This window comes from Sorex fumeus, unplaced genomic scaffold (assembly GCF_029834395.1).
Source record: "Sorex fumeus unplaced genomic scaffold, SorFum_2.1 ptg000043l, whole genome shotgun sequence".
Classification (NCBI taxonomy): domain Eukaryota; kingdom Metazoa; phylum Chordata; class Mammalia; order Eulipotyphla; family Soricidae; genus Sorex; species Sorex fumeus.
In genome coordinates, this window is record NW_026606100.1 from 49,376,135 (window position 1) to 49,396,600 (window position 20,466).

The window sequence follows — 20,466 nt, forward strand, 5'->3', positions numbered from 1 at the left end:
TGGCCACAGGCCGAGGCTGGGGGAGGATACAGTGACATAGTCTGCTGCCTGTCCTGCCTGGGCCTTGGGAATGCCACTCTGGTGGGTGCTGGGCAGGCAGCTGTGTGCCAGGGGGCAGGCAGGGTGTGAGAAGAGGGTCGTCGAGTCTCAGGGCATGGGAGGTGGGGGGCCCAGGGTATGGGGGGGCCTAGCCTTCTTCTTTATACAGCAGTAGGACGGTTTCATGTCTCACGAAGCCTCAGTGGCTGATCACTGGGAAACAGTTGCAGATGCTCTTATTAGTGGCAACTAGCCCAACCCACAGGGGCTGCCAGACTTGAGCCTTAAGGAGCCTTAAGGTGCTGGGGAGTCACACGGCCAACCCGGGTTTGGTCCTCAGCACCACTAAGGGTCCCCCAGGAGTGATTCCTGAGTGCAGAACCAGGAGTGAGCCCTGAATACCACCAGGGGTGGCCCCAGCATCCCCCTCCACTGACTTCCCCCCCCCCCCACCCAAAAAAAGCAAAAACCCTCAGACTGATGTGATGATGAGGTATTTCCTGCTCTGGGGAGTTTTCAGTGGGATGAGAAAGGTGCTTCTTACAGGAAGGCCTCCTGGTGTGGCACTTGGGTCTGGAGCACCTGCACAGGGCAGGCAGCTCCTCAGGGCTACTCCTGTCACCAGAGAGAGCCCCGGGACATCTTTCTCCTCCCTCTTTGTTCTGCTGAAATAGAGAAGCAGACCCTGAGGGGTTGGTGGGTCCCTAAGGAGAGGCTGCTCTTCTGGTCTGGAGCCGGATTTGAGGGCGGGACAGGGCTCCCCTGGGTGGTGCGGGGGGGGGGGGGGGGGGCTGGGGCCCCGCTGGGTGGATAGTTCACTGCTGCTCAGGGCTCGGGGGCCAGGGACCACCTGGCCACCCGTGGAGCTGGGGCAAGAACCAAGTTTTGACCGAGACGAGAACAGCTGAGCATTTTGGGAGGAAGAAATGGCGAGTTTAGGGGCTGGGCGTGCGACTCTAGAGCCCGGAGAGGCTGGCCGTTTATTCAGGCCTGTCACCAACATACACGTGTGTGCCTCTGCACACACATGCACACACATGGTAACAGTAGTAAAAAGTCACAGATGAAGAGATAAGACCTTGTTCCAAACCTTTTCTCTTACAGTGATTATCCAGAAAATGATGAAGTCAAGGGTCTCATGCAAGAGCAGCTGAATTCACTGTCTAAGTAAGTGCCGCAGTGGCCCTTGACCCAGAAGCAGGTTCAGGGCTTGGGTCTGGCCGTGCAGGGCAGACGGGCTCGGGGCTGGCCATGCGGGGCTGACGCATTCGGGGCTGGCCGTGCAGGGCTGATGGGCTCCAGGCTGGCCAGTCTTTCTCGTGGAGGTGGGGACATCTCACGTGTGTGCCTTGCATGTGTGCAAGCAATTGTCCTACCCACTGTAGTACGGCTCCGGCCCCAAGATGGAGCACATTTTCACAATCTAGATTCCCTCACACATAATCCAAACGCCTCATAGACACACGGTGACAGGATGCTTCCAGGTCGTTCATTTTTCTCTCTCTCTCTCCGCAAGTCTGTCTCCATGTGTAAATGTAGAATAACGGTTTCCAAGAACATTTCTTCCCCTCTCCACGTTCCACTGTTTGGAACTCCCCACGTTAGCGTCACTGCCTTTCTTCCTTAAATGTGGCACTTGAGGGCTCCTTTCCGAGGTCAGTCTCGTCACATCCCCCCTGAGGCCTGCACTGTTCTGGTTAATTAGCAAAGCCACTCGTGGCTCCAGCCAGCAGTGTTGTTCTAGTTTCGGGGGTGGAAGTTTTCTTAAGCATGGGAGTGAGGCTGCAGCGAGAGCAGACCCCTCACGAGTTGCCTCCTTGTGGGGACTGAGCTCTGCCCCTCTCCCCGAGACCCCTCACCAGCCCAGGGCTCCGGGCCACCTCGTCAGGCAGGCCGTGCCCCACTGGCATATGTAATTTCCAGTGATGCCTGCTGAGGAGTTTTGATGATCGGCAGGTTCATCTCCAGGCTTCCTCGTTTTATGGGAAAGTCGCCTTGCCACTGTCTGGGTTTCTCTCTCCACAGCGACATCAAGAGACTCTTGCTCGACCCGGAATTCACCCTCCTGCAGAGATGCCTGCTTGTTGCAAGGTAACAAGAGGAGAATTCCGCTCAGTTCTCTTTGTAAGGATTTTCCCTTATACCAAACTCCCTTAGAGACACACAGCAGGTGGGCCCTTAGGTGTGCCTTGTCATTATCTGACATTTAGATTTGAGATCTGAGCCTTCTCTGTCAAGAAGACTCACCCTGACAGATGGATTTTTTTTTTCATTTCTTTGAAAGTATCAGCTACACAGAGCTTCGGTACATATTTTTTAAAATCATTTTTTTAATTTTTTAAAAATTTTTATGAATAAATTATTTATTTATTTTGCTTTTTTTGGTCATACCCAGAGATGCTCAGGGGTTCCTCCATGCTCTGCACTCAGGAATTACCCCTGGTGGTGCTCAGGGCACCATATGGGATGCTGGGAATCGAACCCGGGTTGGCCACGTGCAAGGCAAACTCCCTCCCTGCTGTCCTGTCGCTCCGGCCCCCCAAAAGTTTTCTTTAAAAGAAGCCCATGACTTCTGCTCCCTCTCGTCGAGTAAAGTTCGCACGTGAGACTTTCTCCTCTGGTCCCCTAGAGGAGAGTGGCATTGTCCCGTTGCGGCAGAGGGACGTCCTTCCTGCAGGACTGCAGTCCCCCTTAGGCTGAGCAGAGTGGTCATCCCCCGGCCCCCATCCCACCTGGAGAATGCGCAGCTTCCGGGCCCGGCTCTGGCAGGGGCCGCTGGGGCTGCCCGCGCGCTCAGGGGCCTGACCTCCACCTCGGCAGGCTCTACGGTGACGAGTCCGAGCTGCACTTCTGGACCGTGGCTGCCCACTACCTGCACAGCCTGTCACAGGAGAAGGCAGCCAGCACCTCTGAGGCCAAGGAAACCGCCCCCCAGAGCAGAGCGAGTGACCCCCTGGACATCTGCTACGACATCCTCTGTGAAAACGCTTACTTCCAGGTACCCAACCCCGCGCCCCCACCCCAGACTCTCACCCCTGGGGGCCGTGTCCGGCAGGGACTGGCAGGGAGTCGCTTGGGCTCATGTCTTCCTTCCCGGCTCTCTGAGTCGCACGCCTCTGGCGCTGGCTTTGGGATTGCTGTCTGTGTGTCAAAGGGTCCCCTGCTTGCCCCCCTCGCTCCTCGGCCAGGGATGTGTCCGCCCAGATTCTCAGAGCCGACCCCCGGGCTCAGAGTCTTAGGTCGTGCCTGGATTTCTGTAAGGGGATTGATAATCTCAGAGGCCAGAGAACAGTTGATTGAAACGCCTTTTGGAGGCAGTTTTCAGGTGCTCAGGATCTTAGAGAGTTGGACCTCAATTTTCCTTGTTTAATTTTTTTCCTCACCTGCTCCAGAAATTTCAGCTGGAAAGGGTTAATCTCCAGGAAGTGAAACGGTCCACGTATGAGCATACAAGAAAGTGTACTGACCAGCTGCTTCTCCTCGGCCAGGTATGTTTCCCTCTGTGTCCCGGGCTCATGGGTGCCAGCTGGTTCGTGTCCCCGAGTGTCTCTGCTGTCACAGTGTGTGTCTGCCCTTCTGCCCGCTGTCCTTGTGGGACCGCGTGTCTGTCTCTGCCCACTGAGACTGTGTGTCTGTCTGTCCCTGCCTGCTGTCTGTGTGAGATCCTGTGTATGGGGCCCAGTCCGGGTCTGTACCCAGCACTGCACTTCAGAGCGGTTTTGGCCGGCTGGCACCTGTCAGCCTGCATGGGCCGACGCCGCGTTTCGAATGTCTGTTCCCTGCAGACAGACCGGGCGGTGCAGCTGCTGCTGGAGACGAGCGCCGACAACCCCCACTATTACTGCGACTCCCTCAAGGCCTGCCTGGTCACCACCGTGACCTCGTCCGGCCCCTCCCAGAGCACCATCAAGCTGGTGGCCACCAACATGATCGCCAACGGCAAGCTGGCAGGTGAGGCCCCGGGCAGCCCTGGGAAGCTCTGGCCCGGCCGTTTGGCTTGTTGGGACAGTCGTCTTGGGGTTTGCTCCCGGCTCCCAGCTCAGGGTTGCTCCTGATGTTGCTGGGGACCATGCAGTGCCGGGGCTCGAACCCGAGCACGTGCTCCGGCCCCTCAGACAGTGTCTGGAGGGTGGAAGGGCACGGCACTGCCCGCGTCTCTGTGCCTCCTGCCCCGTCGCTGCGGGTGATGGTTCCGGAGTCATCGCCGAGTTGTCCCCGGGGGTCGCGGAGGAGGCCAGGGCTGACCCTGCTCGGGAGCGACCTGTCACATGTCCTGCCCGCCCCTCACTGGCCGGGCTGTGCCTTCCAGAGGGGGTCCAGCTGCTCTGCCTCATCGACAAGGCTGCCGACGCCTGCCGCTACCTGCAGACCTACGGCGAGTGGAGCCGGGCCGCCTGGCTGGCCAAGGTCGGTGCCGCGGGAGGGCCCGGGGGCTTGCTGGTGGGAGCGTTTGGGGCACGGCCATGCTGCTGTGCGAGTCCTCTCTGGCAGCCGTCTGCCTGCAGGTCAGAATGCCATGACACGCCCATTCCCTGGAGAAACGGGTTTGGGTCGGTCCCATTGACTCAAGGCAGCACCTGCTCTGGTGGAGGCACTGCTGGGCCACAGGAGCACGTCCCTGGGGGTCCCGGCCAGGCCACGGGAGCCCACATCCTCGGGGGTCCTGGCCAGGCCATGAGAGCACATCCTTAGGGGTCCTGTCCAGGCCACGGGAGCCCACATCCTCGGGGGTCCCATCCAGGCCACAGGAGCACGGCCTGGGGGTTCCACATCCCCCAGGGTTCCGCCAGGCCACGGGAGCACGTCCCCGGGGGTCCCAGCCAGGCCATGGATGCACATCCTTAGGGGTCCCGGCCAGGCCACGGGAGCCCACATCCCCAGGGCTTCCGGCCAGGCCACAGGAGCCGCCTCCCCTGGGGTCCCAGCCAGCAGTGTGGCCAGAATGCCGCTTCCTTGTGGTGTTCACCCGGCGTCTCCTCAGGTCCGGTTAAACTCTGAAGAGTGTGCCGACGTGCTGAAGAGGTGGGTGGACCACCTCTGCTCCCCGCAAGTCAACCAGAAGTCCAAGGCCCTCCTGGTCCTGCTCTCCCTGGGCTGCTTCTCCAGCGTGGCCGAGATGCTCCACAGGTGCCCCCGAGGTCCCCGGGGTGGGGGTGGGGGGTCGGTGGGGGTCGACGAGGAGCCCTTGTGTTTTCCCAGGGCGCCGCCGGCTGGCCGCCAGAGCTTTGCGTGTGCGGGGGATGGGAGACCCTTTGAGGGGGCTGGGGGATGCTCGCAGCCACCCTCACCGCCCCATCCCTCGGCAGTATGAGGTACCTGGACCGGGCCGCCCTGTTCGTGGAGGCGAGTCTGCAGCACGGCGTGCTCCCGCTCAGCGCCGAGACCCATATCCTTCAGGAGCTGGGGGCGCGGGGCCAGGTGTGCGGGGTGTGGCCGGGGGTCTCTGTTTCGCTCCCCAGTGCCTGCACCCTGGCACAAGCTCCTTGCCAACAACGGATGGACAGTGAGGGGGAGCTCCTTGGTAAGCATGGAGAGTCGTGGGGCCTGGTGTGGGGGCTGAGGAGCCCGGGCACTGTCGCTCAGCGGGTTATCTCGGGGGCTCTGCTCCCAGGGAGGGGCGCGACCTGCTTGCCCAGCTCTGTCCCCCACAGGGACCCTGATGCACTGCCCGGCAGCGTCCCCGCCCAGGGCTTTCTGGAGTCCCATGGTGGCTCTCCCAGGCCGAGTCCTCCCCACCCCCCTCCCGCCCCTCCCTCTTTCCCTCTCTCCCTCCCTCCGTCCCTCCCTCCCTCCCTCCCTCCCTCCCTCCCTCCCTTCCTTTCTCTGCTTGATGCTCTGTCCAGTGTGTGCCAGACTGGCTGGGTCCAGGCTGCATTGCAGGGCACCCAGCAGGGGCTTGTCCACTGCCCGTAGCCCCAGCTCTGCAGAAACGCGGTTATCCGGGTCCTTGTACCTGCCTCTGCCCCAGCCGCTGGCTCTGCTGGCCAGGGCACCTGTTCCCTTCCCCGTCAGTCTGTCGCCAGTGGTGCTCCTTGGTGAGCACGGAGAGTCGGGGGGCCTGGTGCGGGGACAGAGGAGCCCGGCACCTCGCGCGGCCGTGGAGCCTCCTGGGGCTTCTGCTCTCTCCCGTCTCTCCTTAACTGCGGCTCACAGAAGCTCCTGTCCGCCGTCTACGTGGATTACGCCCGGAGTCTGCGGACCCTCGGCTTCCGGCAGGGCGCTCTGCTCTTCGCCTTGAAAGCGGGACCCGCGGGCAGAGACTTGGTGGCCGAGCTGGAATCCCCCAAGCTGGAAGAAGAGTGACCGGGAACAATACCACCGGGGTCGGGGTCGGGCCCCGCGAGTCGCCCTGCTCCTGGGCTGCTGGTCTGGCCCAGTGGTCGGCCCCGCACACGCGAGGCTGCGTCAGATGAGCTGGGACTGGCGGCCTGCCGCGCCCCGGGGTGTCTGGAGGGACCCAGAGTTTGGATCTTTCTGAATTCTCAGGACAGGCGACTGGGCTGCCTTGCCCTGGGCCACGTTAAAAGCTGGTGGCAGCGTCTTGCTCTGCAGCGACAGCGTCTTCCGCCCCATCCTGGATGCACCCGCGGAGTCACGGGCTGTGGCTCTTTCTGGGTCGTTTCAGACTCGGGCACCGAGGGAGTCCCTGAGCATGGTTTGTGGGGGCTCCGGTACTTCTACTTGGTGCTCCCTCCGAGCGACACAGCAGTGGCCTCCCTCTGTCTCTGTGCATTCATTCCCCGACTTTACATTCCTCCCGTACCCGAAGGCAGAGACAACAAGAATGAACGTAACGTCTCAGAAACGGTGAATAAACAGGAAAACCCAAGCAGGTCTCGGTGTCCTGCATTGCTGTCCGGCCCCTCATTGCTGACCAGTCCCCCCCCCCCCCCAGTCTACACTGTTCCCCTGAATCCAGGAGACACGGTGTTGGGGGTTCCAGGACTGCCCGCCTTGGGGCCCCGGTGGGGGCGCTCCAGGCAGAGGGAAGGGAGGAAATGGGCCCCTGTGCCCCCTGACCACCGACTCTCCTGTGGCCTCTGGGCCCTGGAGAAGGACATGGGCTCTGTGGGGAGGAGAGGAGTACCCGGCTCTCTCCTCTCCAATGGAGCTTTGCCAGCAGCCTGCGGAGAAAGTGAGGTCGTGCTGTGGTTGGAGAGAGGTGCCGTGGCCCGACTGCTCTGGGGGGCGCCTTCCTGTGCCGTCTCCCTGCCAGGCCCACCCTGTGGTTTTAGAGGCAGGAGGAGCAACCGGATTTCAGGGTGGCGTGTTCTGAAACGGAGGCCAAGCCCTGGGCCCCCTGCCCCCGGCCTCAGCCCCAGGAGCCACAGACCCACCCGCAGGGTGCAGAGGCCGGAGCTGACAAGAGGAAAGGGGGTGGGTCAATGGGAACCCTGGAGAATAAGATGGAAACAGCCGGTGCCAGGCTGCACAGCACAACGGCTGTAGAAACGCCACCGACTAGTGGATGTGACGTAACGCGGTGAGAAACGGCCGTGATGGGACAGGACAGGGCGGGATCGGGAGATCCTTTGGCCACTCTTGTCAGTGGGGCCGGCTCCGTGGTGGCCTCAGCCGTCGGTCCTCCGCATGCACCTGCACGTCCTTCCAGAGTAGAATCGTCCTTTCTAAATTGCAGTCATGAGGGTGGTCCTGGGGATGGAGCCGTGTTTCGCTCCTGCTGCAAAGGCCTCAGCCTGCTCAGCCCCTTCTCTGGTGCTCCCTCTGGGGGTCTCCAGCAGGGAAGGTGGAGTTGCAGGGGCCCTTCTCTGCCACGAGGAACCTGGGCCTTCCAGCACCCTGACCCCTGCCCTGGGCTGCCCACTTGCGGCCAGCGCCTTTCACCTCTGCCTCCTGGTGCTGCCCCCGAAGACTGGGCACTCCCAAGTGAAGTGATACCCGAATTTAATCCCTTCCCCTGCTGTGTCTTCCATCGGACCCGTGTGTCCTGCCTGCTAGTCAGAGGGTGGAGGCACAGGTCTTCCCTGGAGGGGCCCGTGTTCACCCAGCCACAAGAGGACTCTGCAAGTGTCTGAGGGTGCCTCATTCTGGCAAAGGCTGAAACTGGGTTCAGGCTCCAAGGACCCCTGTGACCCCACAGCCTGAGTCCCCCACCCTCATCCCCAATTATTGATTTTTGTTTGGGGCTATACTAGTCTGTGCCCGGGGATCACTCCTGGCCGTGCTCGGGTGCCAGGAATCAAACCTGGGTCAGTCGTGTGCAAGGCCAGCACCCTGCCTGCTGTAGTGTCTCTGCTCCCCACCCCCCAAATTCTTCGTAGACAAAAAGATCTCCCTTGAGTTCATGTCCTGGTTGAATTTCTGAGCCGTGTGCTCCATGGAGAGCCCCCCCGGTCCAGGCACGGCTGAGCATTGACTGGCCTCCCACCATCTGAATAGGCCTGGGGTGGGGTTCAGGAGGCATCTGGTCAGCTGGCCCCAAAGGCCTGTTTTGGGTGTCGCTGAGCAAGTCCTTGCCTGGTGTATTCTGAGGAATCGCTGTCCCGGCTGCCTCTGCTGCCCTGCACTACATGTAGCAGCCAGCAGAGGGCAGCAGAGGATGGGCGAGCCCCTGGCTGCTCCTGTCGGCTGGGAAACCAGAACTCTCACCAGGACCAGGGCCTTTCGTGGGTTATTCACTGGGTCGGTTCTAAATCGCCCCTATGGCCATTGTGCACGCGGGGAAACAGACCTGGGAGGGTGGCCACAGCCATGGTCACGTTGGTCCCCATCCCCTCCCGGAGCACAGCAGCTAGAGGCTGGGAGCTCCGTGGGACCCGCCTCGCAGGAAGGGCGGACCAGTGGGTAGGGATTGAGCCCCAAGGTCAGGCCCCTCCTTGGACATGGCAGGGTCTCTGGGGCCTGGCCATCTGCTCAGGGACACAGGTGGGCGCTGTCTGGGGGATGGGGGCCAGTCAGAACCCCCCACACCTTCATCTTGCTGCTCCTTCCTGTTCCAAGGTTGCTGACACCTGAGAGTCACCTGGCAGAAACTCAGGGGCTGCAGGACCCTCTGTGCCGTCCACGGGGCACCCTGGGGTCTGCGTGTCCCCACACGCTCAGGCCGGCTATCACTGCCCGGAGGATAGTCAGGAGGTGCTGAACCGGCTGGATACCAGCCTGGGGTCTGGCCAGTCCAGAAAGACTAGGGTGCTGGGGTCAGCGCAGAAGGGCGCTGTGGTTCCTCCCGTTTCAGAGGTCTGGGCAGTCAGGCAGGGCCCAGACATGTGTCCATCTGAGAAAGACGCCTCAGAGGGCAGAGGCCAAGCCCGTTACCTGGCCCATACAGAGGCCACGCCCCTTTCCCACCTGGTGGCTCCTCCCCGCCTTTCTGAAGCCAGGTTGAATTTGGACTGGGAAACAGAAGCAGACATGTTGCGGGCCGGGGAGTGTCAGGGAGGCTCTCAGAGGCTGGTGTGAGACTGGCCAGGATGGAGGGGCATGCATTCCACCTCCCCACCCAAATTCATAGGGCATGGGAGGAAAGGCTGGAACCTCTTGGGTCCAGGAGCCTGGGGCACCCTCTGCCTACTGGCCTGGGCTCAGGGTCAGTGTGGGACGGAGGCCCTGGGCGAGAAGCGGCTGTGTGAGGGGAGAGGCGCCCCCCTGGGGGTGACACGGGTAAGGATGGTCCTTAGACACCCTTTCACAGGAATTGGTTAAGTCAAGACCGTGCATTTTATTTTTATTCTGTTTCGTGTTATAGAGGCTTGGGGGTCCTCACCTGGCAGTGATCAAGGACCGTGTGGGGTGCTGGGGGTCAAACCCGGTCCCATGCAAGGCAAATGTCCTGCCGTCAGTTCTGTGTCTCAGGCCCCAGGACTGTTTTAACCATCCTTCCACCCCATCACCCCATGTTTCTTAATCTTTATTTGACTTTTCTGGGTCACATTAGTCGATGTTCAGGAATTGCTCCTGACCGTATGGGCTGGCAGGGATCGAACCCCGGTCGGTTGCATGCAAAGCAGATGCTCTCCCCGCTGTGCTATGGCTCCATGCCCCCCCTCACTCCCCCCACTCCTTAACACCCCCCCCCACCACCACCTCTCACACAAGCCTCACGCCCAGCAGGACTCAGCCTGCTCATCTGTTTCATCCCTGAGCTCAGTCCTCCGATCCTGTGTGGCCGGGGCTGCTGTTGGCTGGGCAAAGCTGATCCAGTAACGCCCCCCCCTTCCCAGAGTTTTGGGGGACAGTTGCCAGCTCCGGTGACTTCAGGCTCCAGCAGTTGGGACGAGGGCATGGGGCAGTTCAGGGCCACAGGCGCTGCTCACTCCTGCTGCTGGAGGAATCCCCACCGCACCGTGTGTGGCCAGCGCGAGGGTTGAGGCGGGTCACCTCGCGGGCCCCTCCACATCAGGCCATTGGGGGGTCCTGCAAAGCGCCCAGCACCTTCGCCACCCACTCCCCTACACTCTCCTACACTCCCGAGCCACTGTGTGCCTGCGAGGAAGTGGGTAATGGATGAGGCTCCAGGGGAGCCTTGGACCGATGCCCCGTTATCTCCTCAAACCTTGAACAAGTGTTTCATCTTTCCTGCCCAGTGAATGTAGACCCACATCACCCAGGAATACTGGGACTGGTGGAGCAGACCGTGCTTTCTGGCTGTCTCGGCTGGCCGGCTGCTTGGTCCTGCAGAGTATTGGCACACTCAAGAGGGGTCTCAGCCCTTTTCCTGACCCACAAGGCCGCCTGGTCACCCTCCACACACACACACACACACACACACAGACACACACACGGGCCGCCCAAAGGCCAGTGGCCTTGCACTTTCCACCAAGCCCCAGACAACGGGACCGTTCCTTTGCTGTTGCTGTCTCGAGGGCCCCAGGGCCCAGAGCTGCCAAGGCCGCAGCCCCCACAACCGTCCACAGCGTCCTGGGTCTTTGCATCCAAGCGTGGGTCTGGCAGGGACCGGGCTGTGCTGCCTGCCGTGGCCACGAGATGGCGCTGCGCGACCGCTCACGGAGCCCTTCGCACGGCTCGCTAGGGCAGGTCCCCCTGTGGGACTCCAGGCCCAGGACTCAGAATTTGGGGGTGTGTTTTGGGTGGTGTGAGCAGTCGTGAGGCTCTGGTCCAGGGAGCTGCGCTCACAGGCCTGGGTGTAACCCCACAGAGGTTAATGATCAGCCTCCAGTTACCCATCCATTACCCATCAGTTCAGAGGGCTGGAATTCATCCTGCCCAGACGTGGGAACAGCACTGGTTGGGGGTGGGGGTGGAGGGAGGGCTCTCCAGGACGGGGGGGGGGGGGGGGGGAGGAGTGGGAGCCTCCGACCCGCTCCACACGCTGGACAGTGAGTCAGATGGACTTGGCTTCTCATTACACCCCTGCCCTTTGGTCTCCATCCACTTGGCCGCAAAACGGGCCTGAGATGCAATTAGGAGGCATCGGGTCGGGGGACTACCGGGAAGGACTTTCTCAGAAACCTGCAGCCCCGGGTTCCTGCGAGCTCAGATGGGCCACCTCGGTGCTCATCCACAAAGGAAGGGCAGTGTCCACCAGGGCACTCCCCTCGCAGGTGGTGGAGCTGTGAGATCACGGCCCAGCAGATCTCTTCCTGCTGCTCCCTGATGCTTTGAGATGGTGTGTGTGTGTGTGTGTGTGTGTGTGTGTGTGTGTGTGTGTGTGTGTGTGTGAACTCCCCCCCTCCCCCACCCCGCCACGTCTGGGTTTCCTCTAATATGTGAGTATTAAGAGCAGTATTACTGCTTCTATCAGACTCCAGAGGTCTGGGGTGGAGGGTGGGGAGTGCCACTCTTTCTGTTTTCAAAAGAAATTGTAGACAATGGGGTGGTTACTCTGAGAAGAAAACCCTAGACTGTGGAGACACCGATTCCAAGTCCTTTACAAACTTGGAGTGAAGATTCCTGGAAAAAGGGTACTGGGCAGGAACGTTGCTCCAGAGAACCGACTCAGGGGAAGGCTGTGTGATTGGCGGGGCTGGGTCCCCCATCCCTGCCTGCCTGGTCACTGGAGCATGAAGGCCTGAGCCCCACTCAGACTGGAGTGTCCATAATTAAGAGACACATGTCAGGAATGTAAATTCCTGCGGTTCCCAGCCGACAAAAGGGTTCAGTTGGTGCCTTGGGATAATTACAGGCAGAGGGACTCTGAAAAAGCCAGTGTTACTGTTTAAAGTGTTATCAGTTTAATGAACTGCTTATGAAGTGTTAAATGCAGGCGAGTGTAAAGCCAGCATCTGGACGGGGGTTTTACTTGCAGGCTTCAAACTGGGTGCTTGGTGTTTGGATATGCCAATTAATGGTGTAAAGTCGGAATTTCTAATGAGGAAAAGGGAGATTCTTTCATGCTATCTCCCTCAACTGTCTCAGAAGATATCCAACTTACTCAGGCATTCATACACAAACGCCACCACCAAGCCTTGAAAAAAAAAACACTTTTTTTTTTTTTAAATGAAGAAGCAGGAACCTGTCCTGCTGTTACACAATGAAGTGTTTTTTGCTGGAGGAAAGAATGAAGAGTTTGAAATCAACCAGCTACCATCAACACACATTTCCCAGAAGTTGTTCTAGGAAATTTGTCATTTCTACCCATTTCGTCTGGGCCAGAAAACAGACAGTCTACAGGGATATTTACAGCGCTCTCCTCGGAGGAACATTTCCAAGCTGCCCCCTTCAAGTAACGAAACTGGATTTGGAGCAAATGGAAAGATTGTGAAATTGCTTATTTTCTTCCAAAATTTGTATTTTTCTTCCTTATTTCCTGTTAAATCAGTGCCACTCATTAGCAGTCATATTTTTGCATGATACACTCAGCAGAATTTTTGCTCCGGGACTGTATTCCAAATCAAACTCTTCAGTTTCCAGGGAAAGTGTAACAACTAGTTGAAATGGGTCGGAGTTGAACTAACGAGAGGCAGGAGAGGACAAGAGCTGCTTCTTCTCTGGAAGGGCTCAATTGCGTTTCAGCGGCTTCTTACTTGGACGCCGGCGGTCTTGAAAGTCCAGCAAGCACGAAGGTCTCTGCATGGGGAAGGAACTGCAGCCTCCTGGCAGATCCACATCAAGGGCACCGTGGCGGATGGAGGATTTCAGTGAAGGTGTGGATGAGGCCGCCTACAGCCAGCTGTGCTCTACCAGCCTCTTATTTTCAGATGTGGCAGGATTCTAGGAAGGGAGAGGAGGCCGGGCAAAAGGATGGGCTAGAAGGACCCATTTAAAGCCAGAGCCTCATGATCCCGAATGCCCAGCTCTGGCTTCTGTGCTTAAGACTCCCGCCGGCGTGCCGAGAAGACAGGGTTCGTTCTGTTTCTCACCGAGGGCAAAGTTGCCTGAAAGAACAGCCTCAAAGAACACCACTGGTCGCTCTGTCTTCAACCTTGCTCCTTTCTCTCCTCCAAAGCCAAAGGCCAGAGTCACTGTCACTGTCACTGTCCTCCCGTTGTTCATCGATTTGCTCGAGCGGGTCTAGTAATGTCTCCATTGTGAGACTTGTTACTGTGTTTGGCATATCGAGTATGTCACAGGTAGCTTGTCAGGCTTTGCCATGTGGGCGAGATACTCTCGGTATCTTGCCGGGCTCTCTGAGATGGGCGGAGGAATCGAACCCGGGTTGGCCACATGCAAGGCAAACGTCCTACTGCTGTGCTATCGCTCCAGCCCAGAGTATGCAAGGGAAAAATCGAAAGAGAGTTTTCGGCAATCCCATCCCCAGATGGGGAGAACGGCTGAACAGGTGCTTCTCTGAAGAAAATACACAGATGGCCGATGACCCCATGGACAGGTGATTGTTAACCCTGATTCTTGGGGGAAATACAAAGGTAGCTGGGGATGGGATGTCACCTTATTTGAGAGAGAGGTCATTGGTGAGCAGGAGGAGAAATAGATCCCTCATTCCCTGTAGGAGCCTATGTCGAGTGATGCAGCTCCCATGGAAAAGAGTCTGGAAATGACTCAAAATATGAAAAAAAAAAAAAGGATTTCCCTACAATCCAGCAATTCCACTCTTAGGTCTCTAGCCCAAGCTCTGTGTGTACTTCTGCAGCATCATCTAAAGTTGCCAATGTCCAGAACTAGCTCAAAAGCTGTGCCACAGAAGACCGGATAAAGAAGTCCTGCATGGCAAGGACGTGCTCGGACTCTGCTGGGACCATATGGGACAGGACAGAGCTGGATGGGATTGTCCTAAGAGAAATACATCCAAGAGGAAAAGAGTTGCCAAATGATGTCAGGCCCGTGTGAGATATAAGAAGACAAAGCAAGAGGCCAGACTCTGACCGACAAGGACGAACACTGAGACCCTGACCCCAGGACAGGGGCTAGTGAGGCGAGGGGGTGAGCTGGGGGATGCTACAGACAGGGGTGGGAGGGGTACTGGCAATGTGGGCTGGGCATGGGGTGATGGCATTGCATCCTGGAAACATGTGAACACTTACACTCCTGGGGAACCGTTGTCAAATAAAAAATATTTGAAAAAATTATTATTTTTGTGTTTGCTTAGGTTGTTTGGGGTTATACCTGGCAATGCTTAGGGGTCACTTCTGGAGCTGCTATGGGTACTGGGTTTGGTGGGAAATTGATCCAGGATCAGCCATCTGTAGGATAAACACCTTCACCTGTGCAATCTCTCTCTCTCCCTCTCTCCCTCTCTCTCTCCCTCTCTCTCCCTCTCTCTCTCCCTCTCTCTCTCATTCTCTTGCTCTCTTGCATTCTCATTTGCTTGCTCTTGCTCTCACTCTCTCTCTGGCCCAAAAGATCTTTTTTTGTTTGCTTGTTTTTGTTTGGGGACTATGCCCAGTGGTGCTCTGCGCTTACTCCTAGCTCTGAGCTCAGGACTCGCTCCTGGCAGGGCTCAGGGGATCATATGGGGTGCCAGGGATCAAACTCGGGTCAGCCATGTGCACGGCAATTGCCCTACCCACTGGACTATGGCTCTGGTCCCTCAAAACAGTTTGGAAGAGCAAGTTGTAACTCGACTGTTACTCTGAGAAAATGAGGTGCCTGTTCAGGTCAATAGACCCTGAGTTATAGTTTACAGTAGCTGGAATGCTCCTTCCAGAGACATTTTGGTAGCTTGATCCAGCCCAGAATATTTTGAGAAGGAAGTATGTTAAAAGAGTATTACATCGTTGTTTGGGGGGGGGGGAGTAAATGGGAGATGTTATAAAACTTTAATAACCAAATCAAACCGTCAACAGATGAATAAGTGTAACAGAATGTCTCAAACACAACCCCTAATCGAGATAATACAGATAAAAAATTAGTACCTGGGAAAGATGGGTGAGGAAAGGGAGATTAGTCAATAAAAGATGTTGGGCCAACCATGTGGAAAAGATTAAAGTTAATCCGTAGCTCTCCCCATAGACTCAAATAAATTCCACATGCATTTAATAGTTATATGCAAACATAATATAAAAATGGAAGGTAGATAACTTTCAGATCTCGGAAGAAGGTCTCTGTAGATGTGAAAGTTTAGACATCGGTTAAGAAGCAAAAGACTATTTATTGGGTTTGACCTTGAAAACATTGAAACTTCTAGACATCGGGAACCCTGGAACTAGTGTTTATGATAAATGCCACAGACTATCTTAATGATTTGCTTTGTTATTTGTAAAACAACGAGAAAAGCGTAGGTACAACCATGGTGAACTGAACGAGGGGTAAATAGCACAAAACATAAATGTTGAGTGAACTTGGGGGGAATTCACACATCTGACTGAAAATGAAGTTGTCTTGCTCACTTTCCTTTTGCTTTCAGGTTGCTGAAACTCGCCCCTCTTGTTGCTGGAGAAGTTTTCGCTGAAAGACATTTTCTGGAAAACAATCACGTTCATCAAGAGCCTTAACAAAATACCGCATCATTTCATTCAAGATTTAAAGAGATGAAGAAAGACCAATGATGTGATGCCAAGTGGGAAATGTTGGAAGTAAATCCTGTATATAATATATATTTTCTTTTCTTTTCTTTTCCTTCATTTTGTTTGCAGGCCATACCTAGTGGTGCTTAGGAGCTACTCCTGGCTCTTAAGTACATATTTATGAAATTTGGGGGATTTTTTTTTCCGTGGGAGGCCAGGAAGCTGGTCAGAGAGCTGGAGTGCCTGTTCGGCATGGGGGATCCCAAATTCAATTCCAAACAGGTCCCTGAGCTCCACCCATCATAAGCAAAGCTCTGTATGGAACGTGTTCAAGTCCTGAGCACGTGTTCCCCACCCCCCACCCCAGTGAAAAAAAATAGGATTTCAATGGCGTTCATTGGTATTGGTGCGATTTTCATCTTTTCCTTCTATATATCAATTCTCACACCCAATAAAGCACATTCATTTATGGTTGGACATAAGCTTTGGGGATAAGGAAATGTCTCCATCTGATGCCCAGATAGGCGGATGGGTAAGTTGGCAGTTGGGGGAGCTGAGTTTTCCCAGGTGGTGGGGTGGGGACTTGATCTCTCTCTGGATCATGGGCATGTTCTGACTAAGTGGGCCCAGCCCTCCTGCAGCTGCTGAGCAGAAGCTTGTTCTGTGCTTGTCAGATCCTTAGAGCCAGCCGTCCTGCCTCGTTAGGGAGCCGGGGACTTCACAGCCAGACAGTCGAGTGGCCCGCCTCACCCACAACCCTCTGCATAGTTACTTCCTGGAGACTCAGGAACTGGCTCCGATTTTCTATGTCTTGGGAGGAAAGGAACGGTCACAGCTTCCTGTGTATTGGGGGGGCCACACTGGGCCATACTTTGGGGCACGCTTGGCTCTGAGTACAGGGCTACTGTGAAGCCTGGTCAGGGTGCTGGCAAGAGCTTTTCTGTGCCACTTTTTCCAACACTACGTTTCCGTTTCCACCGTGATGGTTTGACTTGGTCATTGTGGGATTATCTATACCATGGGAATAGGCAGACACTGAAATGAGGATTTCTTATTTTCCTTGATACTCAAATAAAAATCTACCAGCACAGCACTAGACATACTAAGAACTACTTCTTTGGGTCAGAGAGATAGCAGAGATAGCACGATGAATGCAGTCAAGCTCAGTTTGAATCTTCAGAACCATGTGTGGTTCTCAAGAGCCGCCAAGGGTCAATCCTGAGCACAGAACCAGGAACAACTCTTGACCACTGCCCCCAACTCCCCCCCCCCAAATAAAAACACCACTCAAAACAATCATTTGGTTATTTTTCACCATTTATTTCTGTGGGACAGCAGATGGAGAACGGATTGCATGGGTGTTGGATCTCAAGCAGTTGGAGTTAATCTGGAGTAAGATGAGGCCTGGGGTGGGGGTGGGGGGGGATTGTGGCTGGCCAGGAAGCACGTGCTGCTGAGTCACGAGTTTTTCTGTAGGAGACTTGGGCTTCCTCCTATCATGGCTGCCCCGAGCTTCAGAGCAGCCCCTGGTGGTTCTGGGCATTGGGCAAAGTTCTACTCACACGGCATGACTGAAGCCCCTCTGTGACCTCCCACTCAAGCCTGGCAGCCTCTCCCCTCCTCATGCCCTTGGCTCCAGGGAGTCCAACGTTGCCCTCATTTCTCTCAGAAGCCTGCCAGCCTCCACCTCTTGATGGACCAGCTGTGAATTTCCTCCCCCCTCAAATAACAGGCAGGAGAGAAGACAGGAGACGCTCTCACTGGGAAATATAATCTGCCATGGAATTAAAAAGAATCAACGCGTTAGGTTGGCCTTGGGCATCTCCAGCACATTTTTCTGAGACTTGGTTGGTGGACAGGGCCACTTTGGCTGGCTTAAGAGTCTATTTGAATGCTGAGCCTAGGCCAGAGGTCTGGAATGTCAACTTGTGTAAACCAGAGGAAATTCTGGTGGAGAAGGATGGGGGTCAGAAACGAAGAGGTAGCCCGGGGGCAGGAGCAGGTGACACATGAGACCTGCCCGGCCTTCCCAGCCCTTCCTAGCTCCTTTCCACTAACGCCTAAACAATCCCCAGTAGGGTTGCCCTTGAACAGTGATGACTTCTGGCCCAAATATTATAGAACTGGCATGTTTCAGCACGGAACTCTGACCTGGCATGTCACATATCGCAATCTTCTTCTGCACCCACCCAGGTATTTACCTGGTCCCTGAGAGGCCCCGTGATGGGGACAAGAAGAAGCTGAGCTCCAGTGAACACGGAGTCTGTCCGGCCTCTCGCAGGAGTGAGCAGCCATGCAACCTCCTTCTTGGTTCAGTTTTCTTTGCTCCCCCACAAAGAAAATAAATTTAATGTACACACACAGGATTTGCACCATGACAAAGGATCCGAGCGAGGTATCCTTCTCCTGAAAAGTGCTCTCACTGAGTTTACTTATTTTTCCTATTTAACTTACCTCTCTTTCTCTGACTTCTCCACCTCTCCTCCCAAGATCGTGTTAAGGATAACCCTCCTTCCCTGCCTTCCCCAGCAGTGTAGGAAGTTTGCTCTTACCGAGCTAGGATGGCTGTATCAATTATTTGAACATCCCCTTTAATTTTTCAAAGCTCTTAATTCTGTAGGAGACCTTCCCACCTTCACCCCCAAGCTCATTGCTGACTCCCCTGTCCTGAATAGTCGTCTGCTCTGGAGAGAGGTTAGCATTTTGTTTTCTTTGCTAAATTTTGGTATGGATGGACAATACAGATGTAGTGTGTACATGTCTAGAGTTATCCGGGATTGCTCAAGTATATCCTTAAGTAAACATTTCAAAGAGGGTATACCAAACAAAACAAACAAAAAAAACCCCAAATCCTTATTTTAAGGGGTGGGGGCCCACCTGGTGGAGCTCAGGGCTTATTCTAGCCCTTTCTGATGAAAGATATATCTTTGTTTGATCCACAGAACTTAATGCTGGTTATAGCTTTAAAGACATAGGACATTGATCCATTTACTTTTTGAATTCATAATGCCCAGTATTAAGTCTGCTGTCTGAAGAAAAGGTTTGCTGTCTATTTTGTCTCTTCTAAGTTATTGTCTCTCTCTTTCCCACCTCTCTCTCTGTCTCTCTCATACTTCCTTATCACTGAAAGAATTTCTTACTTCCTTATTACTGAAAGAATATAAAAAGTAAGTGTGCTGAAATGTGTCAGCATACTTACTTTTTATTTCCAGGTGGAATATACAGCGAAGTAGTAAATTAATTTAAATTAAATGTGGAAAAAAAAGAGAAGCATCGAGAGATAATATGGTGGTTAAGGTGCTTGCCTTGCATGTGGTCAACCTCTGTTTGAGCCCTAGTACAACATATGGTTGCCTGAGCACCACCAGGAGTGATTTCTGAGCACAGAGCTAGGAGTGTGTCCTGAACACAGCTTCCTAGGGGCTCAGAAATCCAACCTCCCCGTAAAAAAGGGGAGTGGAAGGTAGCCTAGGTGTATAATCTTTTTTGTTTTGTTTCTTGTTTTGAATTTTGAACCGTAACTGGCAGTGCTCAGGGCTTGCTCCTGGCTTTGTGCTCAGGGGTCACTCCTGTTGGGGCTCGGAAGACCTTATGGGGTGTTGGGGATTGAACCTGGTTCGGCTGTGTTTAAGGCAAGTGCGTTCCCCAACTGGCCTATCCATTCAGCTCCCGGAGTAGCCAGACTCTCAAGTCTCCTGGGAGAGATGTGTGCTGTATCCAAGCGATTTCCAAGCCCAGGGACTGCAGGGCTGTGAGGGGCTCTGGGAAGTGAGAGGAAAAACAGCAGCTCCAGGAAGGGTTTCATGGGCAAAGTTGCCATGAATGCAAACAGGAAAGCTCTGGGCCTTCCCAGTGATGCTCTCTGGGCAGTGTGTCCCTAACTTTTCCTTCCTGGCCTGTGGCCAAGGGCAGAGGGAAGGAGAGGAAGACAGAGGAAGACAGACTTCTCTCGGAGAGGGTCACGTGGAGGAGGCTGTGCTGTCCCAGGGGTGCAGCCACCCCACACCCAGGGATGCCGGACACGTGGAGGGAAGGCTTGTGTGGTGGTTCTCTCTCTCTCTCTCTCTCTCTCACACACACACACACACACACACACACACACACACAAATACCTTTTATGCCTAGATACCTTGCAGGAAGGGCAGGTAATAAAAGCTCTTTTTGCTCCAGGTTTTAGCCTCTCATATGTATGTCAACACGAACCCAGTACTTCCCAAGGTGTGACCCTGGGGGGTTCTCCAAGCAACTTCTGGAAGATTCGCTAGCTCAAGCGACTCCCTAGAAACACAGATGGTTGTGAAGACGCAGTGCAGGAGGGGGCTTCAAGTTCACACACATGGTCCTGCTTGTGTGAACGGTCTTATTTCGTGCACGATGCGTGAATCAGCATGTCCCACTCGTGGTCCAGGAAAGCAGTCCTCACTCGAAAGGGATCGAATGCGCCCCGAGAATTGTGGCCATAGGCGGTTTTAGCATTGTGCAAACATGACAGTGCCCCTCAAACTCACATAGTCTAGCCCAGTCTTTTTCAACTTCTGATCGTGTCCCAAGTCGACCTTATCTCCCTCCTGTGTCCCTTGCTCCCCAAAACTACAGGTGGGCCCTT

The 20,466-nt window shown here is 55.4% G+C and overlaps 1 protein-coding gene across 1 annotated transcript in view; it reads left to right on the forward strand.

Moving 5' to 3' along the window:
• Positions 1-6,830, forward strand: part of WDR11 (WD repeat domain 11) — a 49,798-nt gene extending 42,968 nt beyond the window's left edge. The window contains exons 21-29 of the mRNA XM_056120400.1: positions 1,144-1,206; positions 2,065-2,130; positions 2,860-3,037; positions 3,432-3,527; positions 3,825-3,990; positions 4,349-4,446; positions 5,021-5,166; positions 5,346-5,425; positions 6,191-6,830. Of these exons, the coding sequence (XP_055976375.1) occupies positions 1,144-1,206; positions 2,065-2,130; positions 2,860-3,037; positions 3,432-3,527; positions 3,825-3,990; positions 4,349-4,446; positions 5,021-5,166; positions 5,346-5,425; positions 6,191-6,342 (1,045 nt within the window). The 3' untranslated portion in view covers positions 6,343-6,830. The remainder of the gene's footprint in view (positions 1-1,143; positions 1,207-2,064; positions 2,131-2,859; positions 3,038-3,431; positions 3,528-3,824; positions 3,991-4,348; positions 4,447-5,020; positions 5,167-5,345; positions 5,426-6,190) is intronic.
• Positions 6,831-20,466: the final 13,636 nt, after the last annotated feature.